This window comes from Aythya marila (assembly GCF_965140915.1).
Source record: "Aythya marila genome assembly, chromosome: 1".
NCBI classification, from domain to species: domain Eukaryota; kingdom Metazoa; phylum Chordata; class Aves; order Anseriformes; family Anatidae; genus Aythya; species Aythya marila.
In genome coordinates this window covers 174,348,930-174,368,844 of record NC_139042.1, presented here as the reverse complement: position 1 = coordinate 174,368,844, position 19,915 = coordinate 174,348,930, and the positions used below count along the sequence as shown (strand labels likewise).

Sequence of the window (19,915 nt, the reverse complement as noted above, 5' to 3'; positions counted from 1 at the left end):
TTAAGATCAGTCTAGGAAAATTATTTTCCTCCATGATTTTAATGTGAAGATTTTATGGACCTGTGAAAGGAATGGCAGGAAGGCTGGGCACTTTCCTCTGTAGCCACCTCAGTTTGCTCGTATGCTCCTTGCAGGGGAGGGGAACACTCATAAGAACCAAGAGTCTTGTGTGGGAGTCAGCATCTGCCCTGAGAAATCAGCTGTATGCACTGAAAGTACCTCTAAAAAAGCACAAGAGATGGCTGCATACATCCCAGAGAGTAAAAACCAAGGCTAGGCTTTCACCAATGGCATTCACATGAATGCCACGCTGTTTGCTTTTCTCAAGCAAGGTATCCCTGTTGCATGGCCCTGCACTCACAAAGGAGAGGATATGCAGTTCAAGGACTGACAATAGATACTTTTTTTAAAACATTTTCTCTCTTTATTTCTTTTTCCTGATGGCTGCTACAAGCAAAGGAGGTATTCAGACATGTGACTGCACAATACAAACACAGGCAGCAAACTAAGTTGATGGCATGAAAGGTGTATCTGAAAACACAGAGTTGACAGAATCAGAGTCGGATTTTGTTCGAGTGGTTTTTAAGATACTCTCAGCTATGGCAGTGTCATTAGGAAACAGTTTTACTTTTCCATTCTGACCTTGTTTTGGTTCGTGTACAGGTTCCAGGAAAACCACTCGTTTGCCAGTGCTGGCCTTCTTCTCATCGGCAGGCAGCTCTTGAGGTGGTGTGGAGTTCAATATGGATGAGTGGGCAGTGCTTTGGTTCAGCTTCCTCTTCCTCCTCTTTGTCTTGCATTGACACGGGCAGGGGGTCAGATAGAGATAGAGCAGTACTAAAACAATACTGGCTACACAGGCAGCAAGGGTGGTAAAAGCTGTATTAAATGCTTCATGAGCATGGGACCTGTTAACTGTGAAATTGCTCACATTTATTCTAACCTCTATGGTTTCATTCAATAGTCTTTTCTTATTTATTGCAATGCAGGAGTACAGCCCAGAGTCCTCTAGCTGGGCATCTGTTATCTCCAGGCTCCCATTATGAAACACCCTAAAGTTGCCTGTCTCCCTGTCTGGCTCCAGCAATTTATTGTCTGGACTAACCCAAACAAAGCGCGTGCCTGCATCGCTGATTCTGCTGTCACAGTGAATGATCAGCCTGTCACCAACCTGGGCATCATGAATAAACCCAAAGGCTTGGAAAGAGCTGTTGATGGTGCTTTCTGAGCAATTCAGAAAGTTGTCATGCAGTAAAGGCAGTTTATTGTAACCTCTTGGGTCCGATCGCAGCAAACAGGTGTACTCGCTTTTGAAGTCCATGACAGAGTTGAAGTGCCTTTGATACCAGAAGATCAGCATGGAGTACAGTGTACAGTCACAGTAAAATGGGTTGCCGTGAAGATAAACTCCACTGAGATGCTTGGCTGGCACTGAACTCAGACGCTGGATAGGCATTGACTGGATGTGATTAAAGGAAACATCCAGCAATATGAGTTCTGTCAGCTTGTGTTTGCCAATGTACAAGTCCAGCGGGAAATGCGAGAGCGAGTTATAGCTTAAATATAATTTCTCCAATTTGTACAATCCTCCAAAGGCTGAAGACTCTATCTGCGTTATCTGATTGTTGTACAGCAGGAGAACTTCCAGGGCCTTCAGCTCCTGGAACACGGGGCTGCCCAGCGTCTTCAGGCTGTTGGACGACAAGTCTAGGTACTTCAGGTTTGGGGTTGTGGAAAAGCTTCCAGTGATAATGCTGCTAATGCTGTTATGATTGATTATTAAAGTGTTCAGCTTCTCAAACAGCACCGGGACCCATTCAGGCTCTAAGAATCCAATTCTGTTATAACTCAGATCCAGCCTTTTCATACTTTTATAGAGATTTCCTGGCACCCGAGAGAGGTTTTTACTGGTGCAGCTTACGATATCACTGGCACAGATGCAGGCTGTTGGACACATCCCCGGGGCACTGCCACAGACACTCACTGTGAAGACCAAGAGGCATGCCAACCCTCTGCAGTTCACCTTACAAACTCCAAGTCGAGTAGGAAGCGTCCGGCAGTTTAAAGACATTGTCGCTGGCTCTTAGCTGGCTCCCAGTGCTTCTTGCCACAGATTACATGTGCAGCTAGCTTTGCACTAATCGCTGTCAAAAGAGGAATACAGAGGTACAGCACATTAACATTTAACATTCATACCCTGCCTGATTTCTTATGCATGCCTTCTGAACAAACACAGTGAATTAATCAATGCTTCATACAATTAGTTAGAAAATCTAGTTAGATGATTTTAGCTTAGCGCTGGCTTTATGTAAACATGACGTTCTTCACTCATCTGTAAACATTCACATTAGAGACATGTTTTTCTCTTCAAAAAAATGCAACCATTCTTCAGTCTTGGACTAAGGAATGCAATTTCTGACAATTTAAAATACATGTAAATAAATAAAAAAAAAATTGGAAATGCTCATCTGTGGAACTTGAATGGACAATAGCATCTCCTAGCTGTTTCCAAATCAGCCTAGGCAAAAAAAACTTCTGGTAGAGAGAGGAGGAAAACAAAAACAAACAAAAAATCTTATCCAAAAATACTGCCTTGTCTAGCAGGGAGCAGTTATGATATGTGTTTCTTCCCAGAGAATGCCTCACATTTTTAAGCAAATAATTTTATAAGTCTCTTTAACTTTAAAGGTCATATGATTTATTATTATTTTTATTGTTAATTCAGTAACTGATAGTTCAGGAATCAACAGTCCATTTTTAAAGTTATTCAAGTTGTTCAACTGGAATGCTTCATATTCTGTTACTTCTACCTTTGCCAAAATAATTGTAGGAAATTTCCCATGCCTGTGCCTACCTCAAGCAGAAGTTTTGGGACCTTTCAGTTAGGATGAGTCAGCCATTTCTCAAAACTCATTAAAGGGGAAAAAAAAAATGTTTTGCTAATTTTTCTTCTCAAGTAATAAGAACAAAACCTATCATACTCTTCTGAGAATATTTTAGTGTCACTATAGTTTGAAGCAGGGACTTAAAATTTGTCAGGCTAGTGGTTCCATGCCAAGGTATATGTTTTTTGCCATCTCCTAGGAAAATGTACACATAATTAGCAGAACAATGAACATTTATTTTCACTCTTGCTCTCCCTGGATACCTGTTAAGAGTTTGCCAGTAAATTCCCAGGGGAATCCATATGCATTGATTATCCCCACCCCTTCACAGATCAAGCGTGGTATTCAGCTCCCACATATTAAACTTGAACTCATTCCTCCAGTCTCACCCACCCATTGGTACAGTATCTGAGCAGGGAACCCCACACCAACAGTTGCTCTGGGCTGCTGACAGTGATATGTCCCAGAGCTGGGAGATGGAAGGATGCCAAGGGGCAGCAGGGAGAATCAAATGGAAATTAAATAGAGAGAAGCAGAATAGAAGGAGTTGTATTTGTTGATGAGGGGAGATGGATGAAGAAAGGATTCAGATGTTAAAATAAGACCTGGAAGGTGGAGGACTAATGCAGAGATACAGACAAAGAAGGGGTTAACGGGAAAGGGAAGATAAGAGATGCATGGAAAAGGAAGGGCAAAGCCAGAAAAGGAGGATGTTAATGGAGCATCATCATTGTAGCTAATGAAGCAAGCATGAGATAGTTTGGATGCCATCAGGGCACAGAACTCAGTTAAAGCATACAATAAGCCTGGGAAAGCAGATAGGGAGGAAATAAATGACTTAAAAGGGTTAAGCATAAGAAAGACAAGTGTTTCAAAAGGTGAACGTTAAAACACACTTCTATGGAGAATTTGCATCTGCTACTTGTGAGTCTAAGATTACCTATGCAATCAATTAATTAATGTGAAATGCACTAATTTCCACTTGTCCCCCAGTTCCTTACTCCCCTCCTCCCTAACACTCTGCCAAGCTGACAGGCTTCTGTCTTCTGCCAAGTCTTCTATTCTTAAGTCAAATGGTAGAGGTTGTGCTATGAATCTAGAGAGCTGAACCTTCTAATGACCCATTAAAAGAAGAAATATGAAGGCAGCAGGAGGGGAGAATTCACCTTGCAAAAGAATTTATATATACATTGGGTTTAAATGCTTGTGTTACCCAAAACTATATTAAGAGAATGACAGGGCAGCCATATCAAATATTCAAAAATTAGTATCACAATTAAGGTTTTTTGTGTCATTTAGATTTTTATATACTGCCCTTAGTTACATGCTCACTTAGATTTCTCCCCTCCCAAAACCTTTTCTCTTACTGTGCACAGGATCTGTTGAAGAACATGGAAAAGAAAGAGTGATTAGGGTGATTACACCAAGAACTAAGTAAATGCCTGTGCATGACAACTGCAACATATCCTAGCTTCTGCTACACAATTCCTGTGACATCAGGCAAATTATGTGAACTGGTGACTGTTAGAAAATCATGAGCTTATTACAGTCATCAGCCTGAGACTCAGCAAATAAGGAGCTTGTATATGTTAAATCTGGGAAGGGCTGATCTGAAGAAGTGTCAAGATGAGAGTCAAAATTTTACGACTCTAGCTGACAGCTTTGACTTTGATTTTTTTTTTGATTTTTTTTTTGATTTTTTTCCTTGCTTTCCTGTGTATAAAAGAGATATAGAAACATAATGTTAAGTATAAGAATATTGTAAAAATAAATTAATTTATTATGAATCTTGATACTAGGATTTTATTCTAAAGTCTCATAGGTTTTTAGGTCATTCTGAAGTATCTAACAACATGGGGTTGTCAGTGGGAAGCTAGGAACCGAGAGGAATTAGTTTTAACCAATCCTAAGCACCTAGCTGGGGTGTTTTTGCTAGACAGCTCATCGTTTATGGAAACAGTTAATAGATATAAGTTCATCTAGAGAGTGAGACTTATAAAAGCATAAGAGAATTGAACATAAGGAAATGATTCTTTACTCCACTGTGGATTTGTATGGCAAGCAGTACATAAGGCATAATGGAAACACTGAAAGATGTAAAAAGATTTTCCTAACTGCTCATTTAGTTAGCACATTGCTCGAAACAAGGTATGTGAAAACTGTATATCATAAAACCAGGTGCATAAAGACTGAATTATAACACATTCACAAAATGGGGGATAATTTAATGTTGCATAGGTTGCCTTTTCCACTAATATTTGACTGTCTGATTTTGCAGCCTCTGCAGACTAATTTCTCATGGAACTGCACTTGTAAAAAGATGAATGGCACTTTCAAAATCATCTCCTCTGTTGAATATAACTGCAATCCTGGAGATACTCCAAACAGAAAGTACTAGGTCAATGCCCAGTTTGAGAAGGCTTACCAAGTTGAATACACTAAATAGCCGTGCATGTTTGTTTCTGTCCACACCTACAATTAACTCACTAGAAACTCTGAGCTCACCTGCAACCAAATCCCAAGGGCAGATTTGGGGCTGGTGTAAATCATCATAACTTTGACTTCAGATGGACAAACTTGTTTGGCTTGCTTGGGAAGGCAAAGCCAAATTATGGATATCGCACATATACCAGGGGCCAAGCCAGGTTATTCTGAAAGCACCCTACCAAGCAGAAACCTTCCTTGCTGTGCCCAAATCACAGTGCAGTGCCTTCAGTCTCAATAGGACCTTTCCCTTTCTGGAGGTTTGGGCTGCTGAGATGCAGCTTGTTCCAGCCTTTGAGTACTTGTGTTCCCCCAAACTTCTGCATAACTTACACAGGCTGGTAGCAAAGCTAAGCATACTGAACACAAATATTTATAATCTATGTGATCATCTGAACCCTTTCAAAATGCCTGCATAAAGAGTTAGGTGTTGGTTATGTGCAGCTGTTAACTGGCAAGGAAGAATAAGGCTTACAATCAGCCTTATGTTAAAAAGCATTTTGTTTCATCCCAGTAACATTACTTTGGGTCTTATAAAAGTATCACTTTGTAAATTTCAATATTACATATTTTCTCAAGAATTAATGTTATTAGATACTAGCAGCTAACATGTGTCAACAGGCTCTGGCTAAGTACTTCACCATTTTTACTTCACTTCTGAATGGGCTTGGTAAATGGCTTTTTTTGAGTGAAGGGCATGGTTGGGGGGATTTGCACTTGAATTCTTTTCAAATAAATCATTTCTCTGTGGTGTTAAGTGTGATATTTTAAGTTAACTGCCAAAAACACAGTACTTCCTGAGATGAATCATCTGTGCAGTAATGGTGCACATGTTTTTTAACCATTTAAGAAGAAATGCAGGATGTATTCTCATATCACAGAGAATATTCTCTGTTGTCAGTAACAGTTGACTACAACAGATCAGCTCCTAGATGATTTGGCTCCTGGTTTTGATTTTTTTTTTTTTTCATAAGTTTTTTGGAATTAATAAGCACCCAGAGCTGCTTATGGAAAGTGGGAATGCTGGATGCCTGTGAATTTCCTCATTATCAGTTATCACTGCAAAAATCAACTAATGTCTTAAACAGTCATTACCATTTTCTCTGGGTTCTCTCTCCTATTAATGCTACATTTGTAATCTCTGCACCAACTTTCTGTTTCTTCCAGGAAAACCTACATACCGAACTATTTCTCTCAGTTCGTTTGAGACTCTGCTAAAAAATATATATATGTGGCACCATTTTTAATTTAAGTAGTGAAAGGGACTGGAGATTACAAGTTACCTGAATGCTTTTGCAAACACTGTCACTAGTCTTTTCAGTGTTAAAGTGGATCAATCTGCTTTTACAGTAGGAATAACATCTTCCTATACACTGGTGATGCAAACAGTCTCACTCCTGGCTGGCACTTTCTGCACAGTGAAAATGCAAATATTTGTATACACCCCCCCACTTCCCCACCCCAATGTTGAGTTTATAGAATCACAAGCTCAAACGCTAGAAAATATTAAAGACCTCAGTACAGACTTCTAAAAGGTCCGTACTATTTCCACATCTCCTAGCTCTTTTTATGCCACGTCCTTGCACTTTATACAGTCCCTTAGCCCATCTCACCAGCCCACAAGTCACTCACCCACCTCTGCACCTTCCCATTGAATTGAATGCCCACACAGTTGCTCTCCCCCTTTCACTTTTCTAGATATCAGATGAATCAAGTCCTTATTAGTTAAATAGAATAACAGATGAAATGAAATTGTGGTGGCTCAGGTGTCAAAACCGTTTCCTCACAGTCCTTTTTTGTTATGAAGAAAATCATACTTAAGAAAGCTTTCATCATGAACAAGGGGGGGGGGGGGGGGGAAAGACCATCCAAATGGGGTTTCAGTCATTTATAGCAACAATATTATAGAAGTACAATTAGTAATACTTTTAAGCCTAACTTTACAAATCCTGCTTAAGTACACGATAGAACCATTAATTGCAAACAGACTAGTGGCATCTCACATGATTAATCTTTCTAAATGTTAGACTTACTAGGAAGGTCTGCACACACTTCCATTCTGTGTGTGGTGGGGAAAGAGTCCAAGGAAACATAGCTGTAGTGGCTACCTCACATATCTCCAGGTTTCACTCTGCTTTTAACACTCTAGGATGCGAAGGCACTCTGTGTCGAACCTGCCTGTGACAGCTGGGCTCAGCATTTCTGACGGAGCAGATCTGGATTACCCAGACATCATAATCCGTGATATTCAGTGACATGATGGACTGGGGAGCAGAGCCTGTTTGTGATCTACATCTGGGTGATGCCTTGATATACTGGACTAAATCCCTGAACTGGGCTAAGCTGTGCTTGGTGCAGGACCTAACAGAGATGAAAAAATGGCTTTACATCACCTTTGCAGCAAGCCGATCCTGAGGTCAGCCTGGCAAATGGAGTGGTCTCTCTGGCCAGCACCTGGCCAGACCTCATCAGTGCTGAACTGGGGAGGAATTTGTCCCAGTAAACCTGGCCAGCTAAAACTATTTTCTCCCATACATCCCTCACCAAAGACCGAATCTCTCTGAAGACAGACTTATTTATTTCTTTCCACCCGTGGCAATTCACTTGGCTTAAAGAAAACTGAGCAGCTGGGTGACGTGCCACGGGTCTGAGCTGGGCTGATCGCGGCAATTTGGCTACGGCACCACCATCTACGTGGAGTCAGCACCCCACAACTCCTGCTCCTCTTTAAGAGCGCAAGGGAAATATGCTCAGCGGACCAGCAACGCACCTCTTTCGCCATGCTTCTCTGTAAATCAGGCTGCGCCCTAGCTCCAACCTCGCGGACGACTTCAGTTGCTAAGGAGATCGCCCAACAATTAAGAAAAACGCAGTGACAAGCAGCGGTGCCTCCCTTACAGCACCACCAACCAGTCTCCAAGCGATGCCAGATCCCACGAAAGTTTACTTGCCCAGCGGAGCATCCCCACCGCCTCCAGGAGCTTCTCCCACAGCCTAAACTTCAGAGCCCCCACCCCCGCGCCAAGGGGGCTTGGGGCAGCACCCCGAGGACCAGTGCTGGGACCCGGGACAAAGTTTTGGCAACCCTTTCGGAGGCGAGCAAGGCGGGGAGCAGCTCACCCCGCAGCCCACCGCTCCCTACTCTCCTCTCTTCTCCTCTCCCCCCGCCGCCTGCCGGGCTGCGATCGCCTCCGGTCCCCTCCTCGTCCCCCCCCGGCGGGCAGCGTTACCTGCAGCGCCCGGCGGCCGCCTCATGGCCGGGGAGAGCGGTGCCGGTGCCGGCCCCGCCGCCAGCCCCGCATGCTCCGCTCCGCTCCTCTCCTCTCCGGCGGCTGGGGGAAGTTTGGGGCCGCAGCCAGCGCCGGCAGCACGGCTGAGGATGGTGATGATGATTATGATGATGAAGATGATGATGATGAGGAGGATGAAGATGATGAAGGGGGAAGGCAGGAGACTGCCAGCCACAGCAGCAAGCCGCGGGCTGGGGCTTTTATCCCCTCCTGCCCCCGCCCCTGGTCCCCGCCGCCGCTTCCCCTCGGCGGCAGCGGGACGGAGCCGCCGGTGCCCCGGGGAGGGCCGCGCCGCCCGCCCCGCTCCGCCCCGCTCCGCTCCGCACCGCCCCGACCCGATCCGCCCCGCTCCGATCCGATCCGCGGGGATTTCCGCGGCCCTGCGCGGGGGGGCGCGCCCGATCCGCTCCGATCCGCTCCTCACTGAGCCGGCGGCGGCTCCCCCGGCAACTTTCGGGCTTGCCTTGAGCTGTGCGAGAGCCGCTGCCAGGTCGGGGAGAGGGAAAGCTGCAAGCTGCAAGCATCCAAGCACCCTTCCCTCCGATCCTGGGCGGTTGTTAACCTTCCCCGGTGAAGTTGCTGCCTAAATTTCCTCCATCGTTTCGAGCGCCCTGCGTGTAGAGGCTGAAGCTGAACAGGGACTGGCTTAGCGAATAGCAGGGGTTGGGGATTTATTGTCATCCGGGCATACAGTTTATAGAAAAATTCTCAGCAAAGAGGGCTTGTGTATTAAAGCTGCTGTAAATCACACTTCTTGCAAGGGCACATATCGAACTGGTGTTTAATATCAGGGTTCGTGGCTACATGTAATGCTCAAGGGATCCTTCTTACCCTAAAATTCATGCAACAAGCAAACTGAAATTTTTTAGTATAGTACAAGAAATCTGTTAAAAATTGGATTCCGTGCAGATTAGAGCCTTGTGAGCTGTGGGTGATACTGCTATCAATTTCAAATACTTTTGGATCACTATCTTATGATAAAAATTCAACTTTTTATTAATCATTCATGTTCTGTGTTTATTTTCTGCAATTCTGGATGTCTAGATGATGCACCATATATAATAATAATTTCAATCTCCAGGTTACTGATTTGACACTGTTTGGTTTCAGACACTCCGGCTGAATTTGTTTAAAGAAGCTAGTTATCTCCATTTAGAGTAAACCATTAAGCATTTCTAGTTGCCTCAATATATAAAATAATGGGTAAAATTTAAATTGTTCACACTGTCAATAGACTCTGAGGAAGATGATATTAGTGTTCTGTTTCCTTCCACTGCTATCAAAACTGAAAATGTTAAGCCTGAATTCTTTTTACAGTCCTTCTTGTGGAATGGTGATGTGATAACATATGGAGTAGCCATCCATTTGTACTTTGCATGCTTTCTTTAAATAACCTGGTTTTGAAATGATAACAATTTTAACTGCAGTTTGTTCAGACCATGATAAGTGTGAAACACAGGTAGGTGCAGTGATGACACTACTTGTAGCCAACTTAGTTAGATTCCAACCATGAAATCTTGGCATAGTGATAATTACTTTGGTGAGGCAGGATCCAAATCATAGTGAAGTGCCTAATACTTAAGGAAATAAAAATGTTGTTTTCCAGGATTGTTTTTTCTCATGAATGCTGACTGGGATTTGCTTTTGTGTAGGAGATGTCAGGGCCCAGATGCTCTTGAAATCAACGGGAGTTGTGATGATCTTTACATGACCTGCTCAGCTTATGGACGGAGGCCATCTGCCAAGGAGCAGACTTTGCACAGAAATCGTGATCAAGGGATGCATCAAACAGGCTGAGGGGAGTTCAGAGCTACAGGATTCTTGTAAGTCTGAGAACAGCTGGTTGTGAGCCCAGCAATTCTTTGTTCCCACTGAATGTTGACAAGTTTGCTCATGGCATGATGCAATCTAATGCATTGTGCTAATTCACAGCCTAAAGGTGCTTTTGACACTTGTTACGTACTAAATTACAAAGAATATTGTTTTTAAAATTCTAACTTGGATGGGAACAATTGCTAATTAGCTTTCTTCTAGCAAACAGTACTGGTGTGAAAACAGTACCTATCCAAAATCTTTGTTGATCGTATGTGGGCACAAGCTGTGTGAAGCTGACAGTCCATTAATTAGGACATGAAGCCTTTCTTGTGATAATCTGTACAAATGTAAGGTTTCTGGCACCACCAGTAGAGATTTGTTATTACAGAGAATTGCTGATAGCTGTCTCCTTCTTCCAAAAACATCAGGATCCTGCCTGTGTTTCCCTGCCCCTGTACAAAATTATCTATTAGTCAAAACTATCTATTAGTCAAAGCTTTTTGGTGATGGAACTGTTCTTGTTTTCATGTCCTGCGTAGTACCAGGGAGACTGATGGGCTTGAGATGGGCTTTTAATAACAGTATTTTCCCTGTGCTCTTGAAAGCCCCACAAATACATAAATGCCTGTATTATCTTAAAAAAAACAAACAAACAAACAAAAAAACCAACATGTGTATATCTCTTTTTAGTAAAACAGCAACTTTATTACAGTTATATCATTAAACTGATCATTAAAGGACTTTTTTCAAAAGCAGCATCCTGATTTGACTTGGCTTCAGGGAATTTACAGTCCCTTCATGAACAAGCAACAAAACTGTTCTGCTAGGGACTGACTAGGAGAAGCCAAGGGGCTGCTGAAAGAAAGAAATATCCTCCACCTCTCCTGTCATGCTCTGCTTCTGGCTGGAGCATGGTTTTCTACCATAGTGCTCACACGGAAAGAAAGGGTGCCAGTCTCCAGTCTAAGGTCTGCTGTATACAGTTACAGCCACTGGGTAACATGCAGTAAAAAGGGTTAGACAGCCATCTTCCTTTCTGTGATTCCTCTGCCTCAGTACTGATTAATTCTGTTCCAGTGTAGGTCTACTCGGATGGTCAGTGTAATTCAGTGCACTGGGGGCCATGGGCTGCAGTCCCACATGCATGAACCCAGAGCTACTGCCACATGAGGATTAAACACTGATTTGTGTGTACCTAAGAGAAATAGTATCGCCTCTTCCCCCAGCCATGTTTTAGGAGAAAGCAATATCTAACAATATATTTTATCTAAAACCAAAGAGCTCGGACAACACCTAGTGGATCAAGCCCCATGGGAGAGAGCACTGGGTCCATGGATCCTGTCTGAGCTTCAGTGCATGCACAGGCACTGAGTCCTGTCAAGACCGTAATGCTTTGGCATGCCCTGAAGCACAACATAACTGCTGTCATGTCCAGGGAGCTGGAGACTGGAGGGTCAAATACTGCCGTGCCTCAGGGATTGACAAGAACAAAGAGGTCTGGCAGTGATGGAAGAGCCAGGCCTGGGTTTTAAGGCTGTCAGTGTATGTCAGATGATGTTCAGTACTGTTACCGGAGGGTTGTAATCACTCTTTCCAGCTCTGTTTTCTGCCCAGTTTGGAAGAGCTGTGCACTGGGCCCAGCTTCATTCCACCACTGCCTACCAGCCTTCTTAGTCTCTAAGGGCTCAGCCTCTTTTCTTCTTTCTCCTGCTGAAAATGCCCTTATCACTCACCCATGTGAATAACTATGTCATTAGACTAACTTAGTCATTAGACTAAGGAGAAAGGAAATAAAAGCCTGATTCTTTAGCCCTGTGACTGGAACTCTTACGTATCAGGATTGTACTCACTCCCTAAAGGGACAAGCTATTCCTTGCTCCCCATCCTTACATCAGAAGTGTCTTTTGTTCCTCTCTGTCACTCAAACCTATTCTATTGCTCTTTATTTTCAGGTTTATAGATCTGCAGGTCTGGAAGGGATGCTCAAAGAGCTATGGAGTATCATTTGTCTGGAGTATCATCTTTCCCCACTCCACTCTCAGACTTGCCACCAGCTGGTAAGTACTGTTGAACAGGGAGACAGAGTGGCTGGCATTAAGTTGAGGTTCTCATTAGGGGGGCAGTATGCTACAGGATAAAAGCTTTTCGGTATTTCTGTTTATTGATTTGGCCCTGACTTCTTGCCCTTTCTCCATTCAGATGTTCCTTTAAAACCTCAAATGTCAGTTTCTCAGTTGGGCAGGTTTGCTGTTGTCACTTGCAGTCGTCTCTGATGTCTTTGCTACCTCCAGGATTTCATAGGACTGAGGATGTGAAAAAGACCAGCAGATATGTCTTAGATGTCTCTGTCAGTTAAATAAACTGATTTACTTTGAGGGTTGTCTTATGTGCTAGTCCCATTTGTATAACTTACAGAACACACAGTTGATTTCTGCACAGTTGATTCTGGTTGATTTCTAAGAAAATCAAAGAGCTTATACCTAGGTGTTCACAATACAGAGGTGTGCTTCCTATGTGTTACAAAAAGAAATGAGCATTCTAAGACACGTGTTTATTTGGGACTGGATTAGCCATTGAAACCTGAGGGTTTAGAAACAACACAGGTGAGTAAGTGTCAGTGGCTTGTGAATCCTCGTGGATTGTTAGGGTCCTTAAGTCTTAGAGTCTGAAGATCTCTAGAAACTTTGTTCAGTAGTCTTCAAGTCTTTGGATCACATTTACATGCAAGGAAGGAATCTTTAAGCACTGGAGGATAATTTATTTTCATTTTCTACTCCAAAGGCAGCACTTCAGAAAATGTTACAAATTAACAGAAAGTTATTGGTTCACTGAATTTAGCCTTTAATAGTAAGAACATTTGGGAAAGTAATTTGTCATGGCCTCAAGCACTCTCTTTTAAAGCAGTACGATAGCATTTGTGTGATAACAGGTAGGTAACCTAACCTTTAAAATGCAGTTCTCCATGCAAATAAACCTTGCTGATGGACTTAAAAAGGTGATTTTTGAATGCAGTCAGATGTTACTTATTTCTTGAGACACCAAATGTCTCTCTCATACCCAAAAGCAGGAAAGCTTTCTAGAATACCAGATTCATTTTGCTGTATAATGGGCTGTAGTGACTTACTGCAGTAACTCGAAACATCTAAAAAGAGAATATGCAAGGGGATTTTTTGATTAAAGCATTAATACTACCCCGTGGCAATATATGCAGTATTTGTGAATAACCTCTAGATTTGCAATATGAAACACAGGGTAAAGGAAGAAGAAAGATCTCCCCCTCTGGACTTTAATGGTTCATGAATGCAGCAATGGGCTTCTTTGCACTTGAGTGGCTACACTTCTCAGTGGAAACCCATCTTGTGGATATGCAGCACTGGTAGGAAACTTGGGGAGGTTCTGTGAAGTGTCTCATATTGAGTGTGTGACTCATTTAATTAGCTCCTACCTCCTGCTCCCCCTCACACTTTTCTTGAAGTTTCTGCACATTTTCCCTCCCACACCAAGACCCCACATGAAGTTATGGCAGTTCGGGAATGGTCAGTCTTAAGTCTGATCTCAGGTGACTCAGTGACTCTGGCTTGTGCATGGACTCACAGCCTAAGGGAGAGCACAGGAGGTGACATGTTGCAGACAAGGGTCCCATGCAAAATTAAAAAAAAAAAAAAAAAGAAAAAGGATTTTGAAAGCTTGTCTACAAGATCAGTCCCCCCCCCCCCCCCCCCCCCCCCCCGCAGCCTTCCTCTGCATCTTTTCCTTATCATATGACGAGACGCTAGACGTGGGCCACCTCTCTGTGACCAGCACAACTTGACTGAGAGCATGGTGCTGAGGGTGTGTGGAGGCTGATGCGACGACTCTAGGTCTGGTACATCAGTGCTGAGAGTTTGCTCTGGGGGATGTAGTTATATGGCTGCAAAAGACAGATAATTTTCTGCCCACAAATCTCTACAAAAGGCAGTTATAGATTTGTAACTCCTCATAATCATGCACTATGGCTGTAAGGGATTGGAAATATTCTTTGTGAGATGTGGACCAATGTCATATTTTTACCTTTTGCAAAACAACAAATTGGAATTCCTAATGATTACTATGACATCTTCTGCCAGCTGGTGTTCTTTTGTACTTTTTTTTTCTTTCTTAAGCAAACATTTTACTACTAGCACTTAGCAAGCATTTGCCAAATAACATAGGAAAACTATGCAGGAAATAAAGAAAAATATACAGTACTTTGGTGAACAACACATACTTTGCAAAAACTTTTATGATCCGTATTAGTCCAGGCCAAAACTGGACTTCACTTGAACTAATAACAGGGATGAGAGCAACCACTCATTATCATTAGTCACTTTTGAAAAAAAATAAATTTGATATATGAAATAAAGTCAGGAACTGACACTGTGATCCTGGATATGAATGCAGCTTCCCTGCTTATTTGTCTTGGCAATATATTAGCTGAAATAAACCGACACATTTTCCTGTTATTTCTAGCCAAGCATCTTGAAATCAACAAGAGTTACTGTAAGGGTAGACTTTTGTGCTGAGTGTGCTGCTCATAAACAACATGGTCCAGCACAGCAGCGCGTCTCCATAATGGCCATGTGGTGCCTTTTCATTTGCAGTGCCCATGGGAGTACTGGTGTGCCCCATCACACTAAGCATGCTTCTGACCCATTTCAGATTTTGCAGAGGACCTTTCTGTTCTTTGTCCTGATCCTTAGATTTCAGGGCTGAAATGGTCAGTGCTGTTCAAAACAGTTTATTCCAAAGTTCGAGTTTGCAGCAACTGGAATCCGCTGCTTTCTTGGTCTGCCTTGTGTCTTGCAATGAAGTAAAAATCACTGTCAACATCTAATCTAGGCAAAGTTTCATAATGAGGATTGGCTTTAAGTGTCCTCTAAATTTTTTATTGGTATAAAGGGCAAGAATTACATATATATACATGTGTATATATATATATATATATATTATTTGACTGTGTTTTGAGGCATATGATCTGGCAAAAGTTGAGACCAAATTGTGGACTTGACAGCATACCCTGTGATATATACATGGCTGATGGCATCTGAGTACTTTAGTTGTGAGAAACTGAGAACTGAGAAAAAGATAATGTATTCAGAATAATTTCAAAATATTTAGAAACATCTTGTCATTTCAACTTCAAGTATAGTTGGAAAAAAACTTGACAAGCTTAGGACTTAAGATCAAATTTTAAATGAGGGAAAATAATATTTTGAAAAATGATTAATATTAAAGCACCATTTGTTCTTGTGCAAGAATAATTGCTGCAAATGGAAGCTTCCACAAGCCACTGCTGTAGCCACCCGTGGTAACATTAAGTAAAGCAGAAATGTTTGGGAGCGTGGAAGAGCATATGGTAAAGACTGATTTGCTGTGCCTCCCCTTTCTATTCTCATTTTGGTGTCCTGAAAAAGCAACTAGTTCTTTCAACACCTGAAACAAGCAAGTTATTTATTTATTGTTAATCTTTGTGTCTTACATTTGATTGCAAGCTCCAACTGAAGCTTTTCATGTGATCAGAGCATCTGCCATGTGTCCTGTCCATATGGAGTTGCTAGTAAAGCCACAAAGCTCGCATTGACTCTGTCAGTATTTTTTCACACAATTAGAGCATTTGCTTGTTATTTCTACTTTATCTAGGTAATTATTTTTATGAGGCCTGTAGGTCTACCATTATGACAGAAGCTTCCACTCCCCTGTAAGTTTGACTGAAACTTGCAGTCCCCAGGGAGACAGAAAGCTACAGAGACAGACAGCCTGTCTGCATAAACCTCATTTACTTGGGGGTACCGCCTTAGAAACAGAACAGATGAGCATAAGACTACAGTACCCAGAGCCCGAAGAAGAGAAAGTGGAAGACTCCATGCATCATCTGTCATTCGTGCCTTTAACCGTGCAATCAGCTGTGTTTATAGCTATATACATATGGCATAATTTATTTCAGTAGGTACCTTCACTTAGGAGCCAGTGTAGCCTCAATTACAGTGGAACTGATTGGCAAAAGGGAGTTACTGTGGCAGATATTTCTGATTTTAAAAAGTCATTGGATAATTCTGGTAAACAACTCTTGACAGTCCTCTGACCTGCTCAATTCAAAAACCTTTAAAAGTGCTGGGCAAAATGGACATCCCTCCATCCATTATTCATTCAGGTAAACTCATCCAATCATTATCACTATTCCCTGAACTCAGTTTATGTTTTCCTTTCTTGGACTATAATTTCACCTGTAATGCTTTTGAGATCTACCACAAATTTAAAATGCAAAATTTGAGACTGTCTAAGATCACGATGTCATTTTTTGCCCAGGACACAGACATCTCTATCATTCATGTCAGTAAGTAACCAGAGGGAAGAGATTTATAAAGCAGCAAATCTTGATGTTGGAAGAGTGTCAGATCTGCCTTCAGATGATTTTTGTAAGTTTATTATCGTGTGTTCTACTGTGCTTAAGAAAAAAGAAAAAAACAAGAGCAATGTAATGTTTTATTTGTATTATTAAATAAAACACATTAAACAGGTATCCTGCATTTGAAGAAGTGGAAATAAATTGCCATTGTGATCTGTAGAAGGAGTTTTGCTCTTTTGCCCATAGAACTAGATCAGCTTTTTTGAAGCAAATCCTTTATTTCTTGATTAACTCCCTGTGCCCTCATGGATGACCACGTTTTTTCCAGAAGACAGCTGACTGCTAGAAGCTTGAAAAACAACACATGTTGAAGTAAAATAACTGCTGTGCTTTAACCAGCCAAGCCTGTTTTTCTATTGCTGCAAGCTTCTGTTCTTTTGGCTACAGAGAGCATCTGCTTTTAATGAACACAAATAAGGCAGTACAATACATAGGTATGTTATTACGAACTTTCTTTCCCTTTCTATGCAAATATGATTAGCAGCTTGAATTCCAAATGCCTTCTTTGTAGTTTAAAAATAACTCCCTATTTTGATGGCATAGCTACAATAATTCTGATCATACACATTGGGAGAAGTGGCAAGATGACAATTTGGGAATCCTTTCCGGTTATTCTTTGCCTTATATAGATCCATTAATACCTCTCTGGATTTGCTAGTGCTGATTTCTGTAGTTGTGTCTGCATTCAGTAGGACATCATGAAATCTGGTATGGGTAGAGACAATGGTAAGAATCTGATTCTGTTTTTGCTAGTAGGTTTTTTTTTGTTTGTTTGTTTGTTTGTTTGTTTTCCCAAGTGAAATGAAAGAAATTTTCCCAACTCACAGAGTTAAATTTTGAGAGCATGATGGATTTTTATACTGGAGAACCTTTGTCTTTTTCCAGCTTTGGTCATTGTTACCTTTATTTTCTTGAGTCATCATCAGCAGCAAGTTTTCTTTTATCTTTTTGTTACTTATGAGATTTATGACGTGACCCGTGGCTTGGACCCAGGTAAGCATCAAAGCATGTCCTCAGCTGGTACATAAGAATGGTTTTTCTGAGGCTATCAGGTCATCTATTCCATAGTTTGGGTAGTGCTGTTAGCAGCTGCAGGGTGATTTTGCCTTTACATTTCTTCAGATCTTTTGGCTGGGAAACTGTGAAGATACAGTCAATACTCTATTTTCTGACCCTGTCTATTCACCTCTGGTGGTGAGTTTCCAGCAGTTATTTACTTCTCTCAGACTGTTCTGGACCCTGTCATAACGGTGGAGGAATAGTTCAGTTGTTTTTGAGGGGAATTTAATTTGGTATGATAGGAAAAAAAACTATTCCTGGAAGCTCTGTGTTTAGCAAAGCCACTGCAACTGCTAACATTACCTGAGCCAAGACAGTGCTTGTGAGATGCAGCCATTCTTGTTTAGAGCTTTCATTTAATGAAGACATATCAAAATTTAATTTTAGCGAGATTTGATTTTCAGTTTGGTTTGGTCTGACAGCATGTACCTGGTAGATACTTGAAGTTATGGAAAAAGTATGTTCTCATGTGACCTTATGGTCTACATTATTAGTCTGTCCAATCAATTAGTAAACAGAGACCAAGGGATTAATTTTGGAAGGACTGCTAACACCATTGTTTGTCATGGGCACTAAGCACTTACCACTGCAAGTCTCTATTTTCAGTTCCTTATAACCTTGTGAAAATCTCACAACTGGAGACGCAATATTCCACACTGGCCTAATATTTTTCTGGCCTAGTTTCCAGCTTCTCTGAGCAACCAGTTCCTGTGTCTCACTTCAACTTGTCCAAGAGAGACCTAGATCCCCAGTCCTGGAAGAGGTGATTTCTCCTAAGCAGAAAACCTCTGAATCAGTCAGTACTGCTTTGGTTAAGAATGTTAATTTTGATGTAGGTATTCACAGGGGCTAGCAGTTTACTATGAGATTTCTGAAAGTGATTTTCTGAGACAACCACTTGCATAAAGTGAAGTGCATGGGTACAGCACCTGTCTGGAGTCACAGAGCTCCTCTCTGTATTCCCACCATTTTTTCAGAAGACAGAAACGTACTTTTCTCCCTGCCTTCTCTCCCTTCTCCCAGTTTATGTGTTTCTAATCTAATGGGAAGGAGATTTTACTGGAAGCTAAGCTTTTGTTCAGTGAAGCCTGGCTCTGCATGCATTCAGCATTGGTTAAGAGAACCTCCTTTTGCTCCCAATAGCAGCCCCATTCAGCCTGAGGATTTAACTTGGGGAGAAATCAAGGTTCTTGGGGAAATCAGCTTTACAATTTATCTTTACATCCACCCAAGCATATCACAAAACACTGCCAGGTAGAAATATTTTTTTTAAAGTACACTTGGAGGAAAAAAAAAAAAAGCTAATTTTGTCTCCTTCCTAGTTTTACAAATTAATTAAGAATGCTTGAAAATCTACATCAATATTTTGATTAGCAGTATTTGATTCTTTCAATGTTGTATGACAAAGCCTCCTAAATAAAAAAGAATGTGTATATGTCTTGCATCCAAATACTGCAGAAATTTACAAGTGTGAGCAATACTTACATCAACACATGGTTTGATTATGGCAGTAGGGTCTAAATAGACCAAAAAAAAAAAAAAAAAAGAGGAAAAAACCTTGTTAAGATTCTCTTTGAAAGTGTAAGGTGATGCATGCAGATTTCCTGCATGGGTTTCATTAACACAGAATCATTAAGCAGGTTTCCTAAGGCAATAAGGATTACGCAGTCCCTAGGTCCCTGTATGCATCTCTGTTCTGTGGTAACAAAGTTTTACTCTACTCTCCAATGTTAATCACATTTCTTAGATGAACAGATGCTTTGTTATTAAGTTACTAAAATTTATTGCATATCAAACTGTGTAAAAGAAACCCTTCCTGAGGGAAAACCTGTAGGACGCTCTTTCTGTCTGCTGGTCACCAGGTGAATGCTGAACAACAACTGAGCACAGCAGAGCTGTGAACCAGTCCCAGCACTGGACTTGGAGGACATGGATAGTGAGGGGTTGTGGGGGAAGAT

The 19,915-nt window shown here is 41.7% G+C and overlaps 1 protein-coding gene across 1 annotated transcript; it reads right to left on the bottom strand.

Moving 5' to 3' along the window:
• Nucleotides 1-423: 423 nt before the first annotated feature.
• On the bottom strand, nt 424-8,958 carry AMIGO2 (adhesion molecule with Ig like domain 2). The gene is made up of 2 exons (XM_082752055.1): nt 8,600-8,958; nt 424-2,144 (listed from the first exon to the last, which is right to left on the bottom strand). The coding sequence occupies exon 2, from the start codon at nt 2,069-2,071 to the stop codon at nt 506-508; it is 1,566 nt and encodes a 521-aa protein (XP_082608181.1). The 5' UTR covers nt 2,072-2,144; nt 8,600-8,958; the 3' UTR covers nt 424-505.
• Between the last annotated feature and the right edge of the window lie 10,957 nt (nt 8,959-19,915).

Coding starts and splice junctions, on each gene's coding strand:
- AMIGO2 (XM_082752055.1), bottom strand. CDS start 2,071: ATGTCTTTAAACTGCCGGACGCTTCCTACTCGACTTGGAGTTTGTAAG.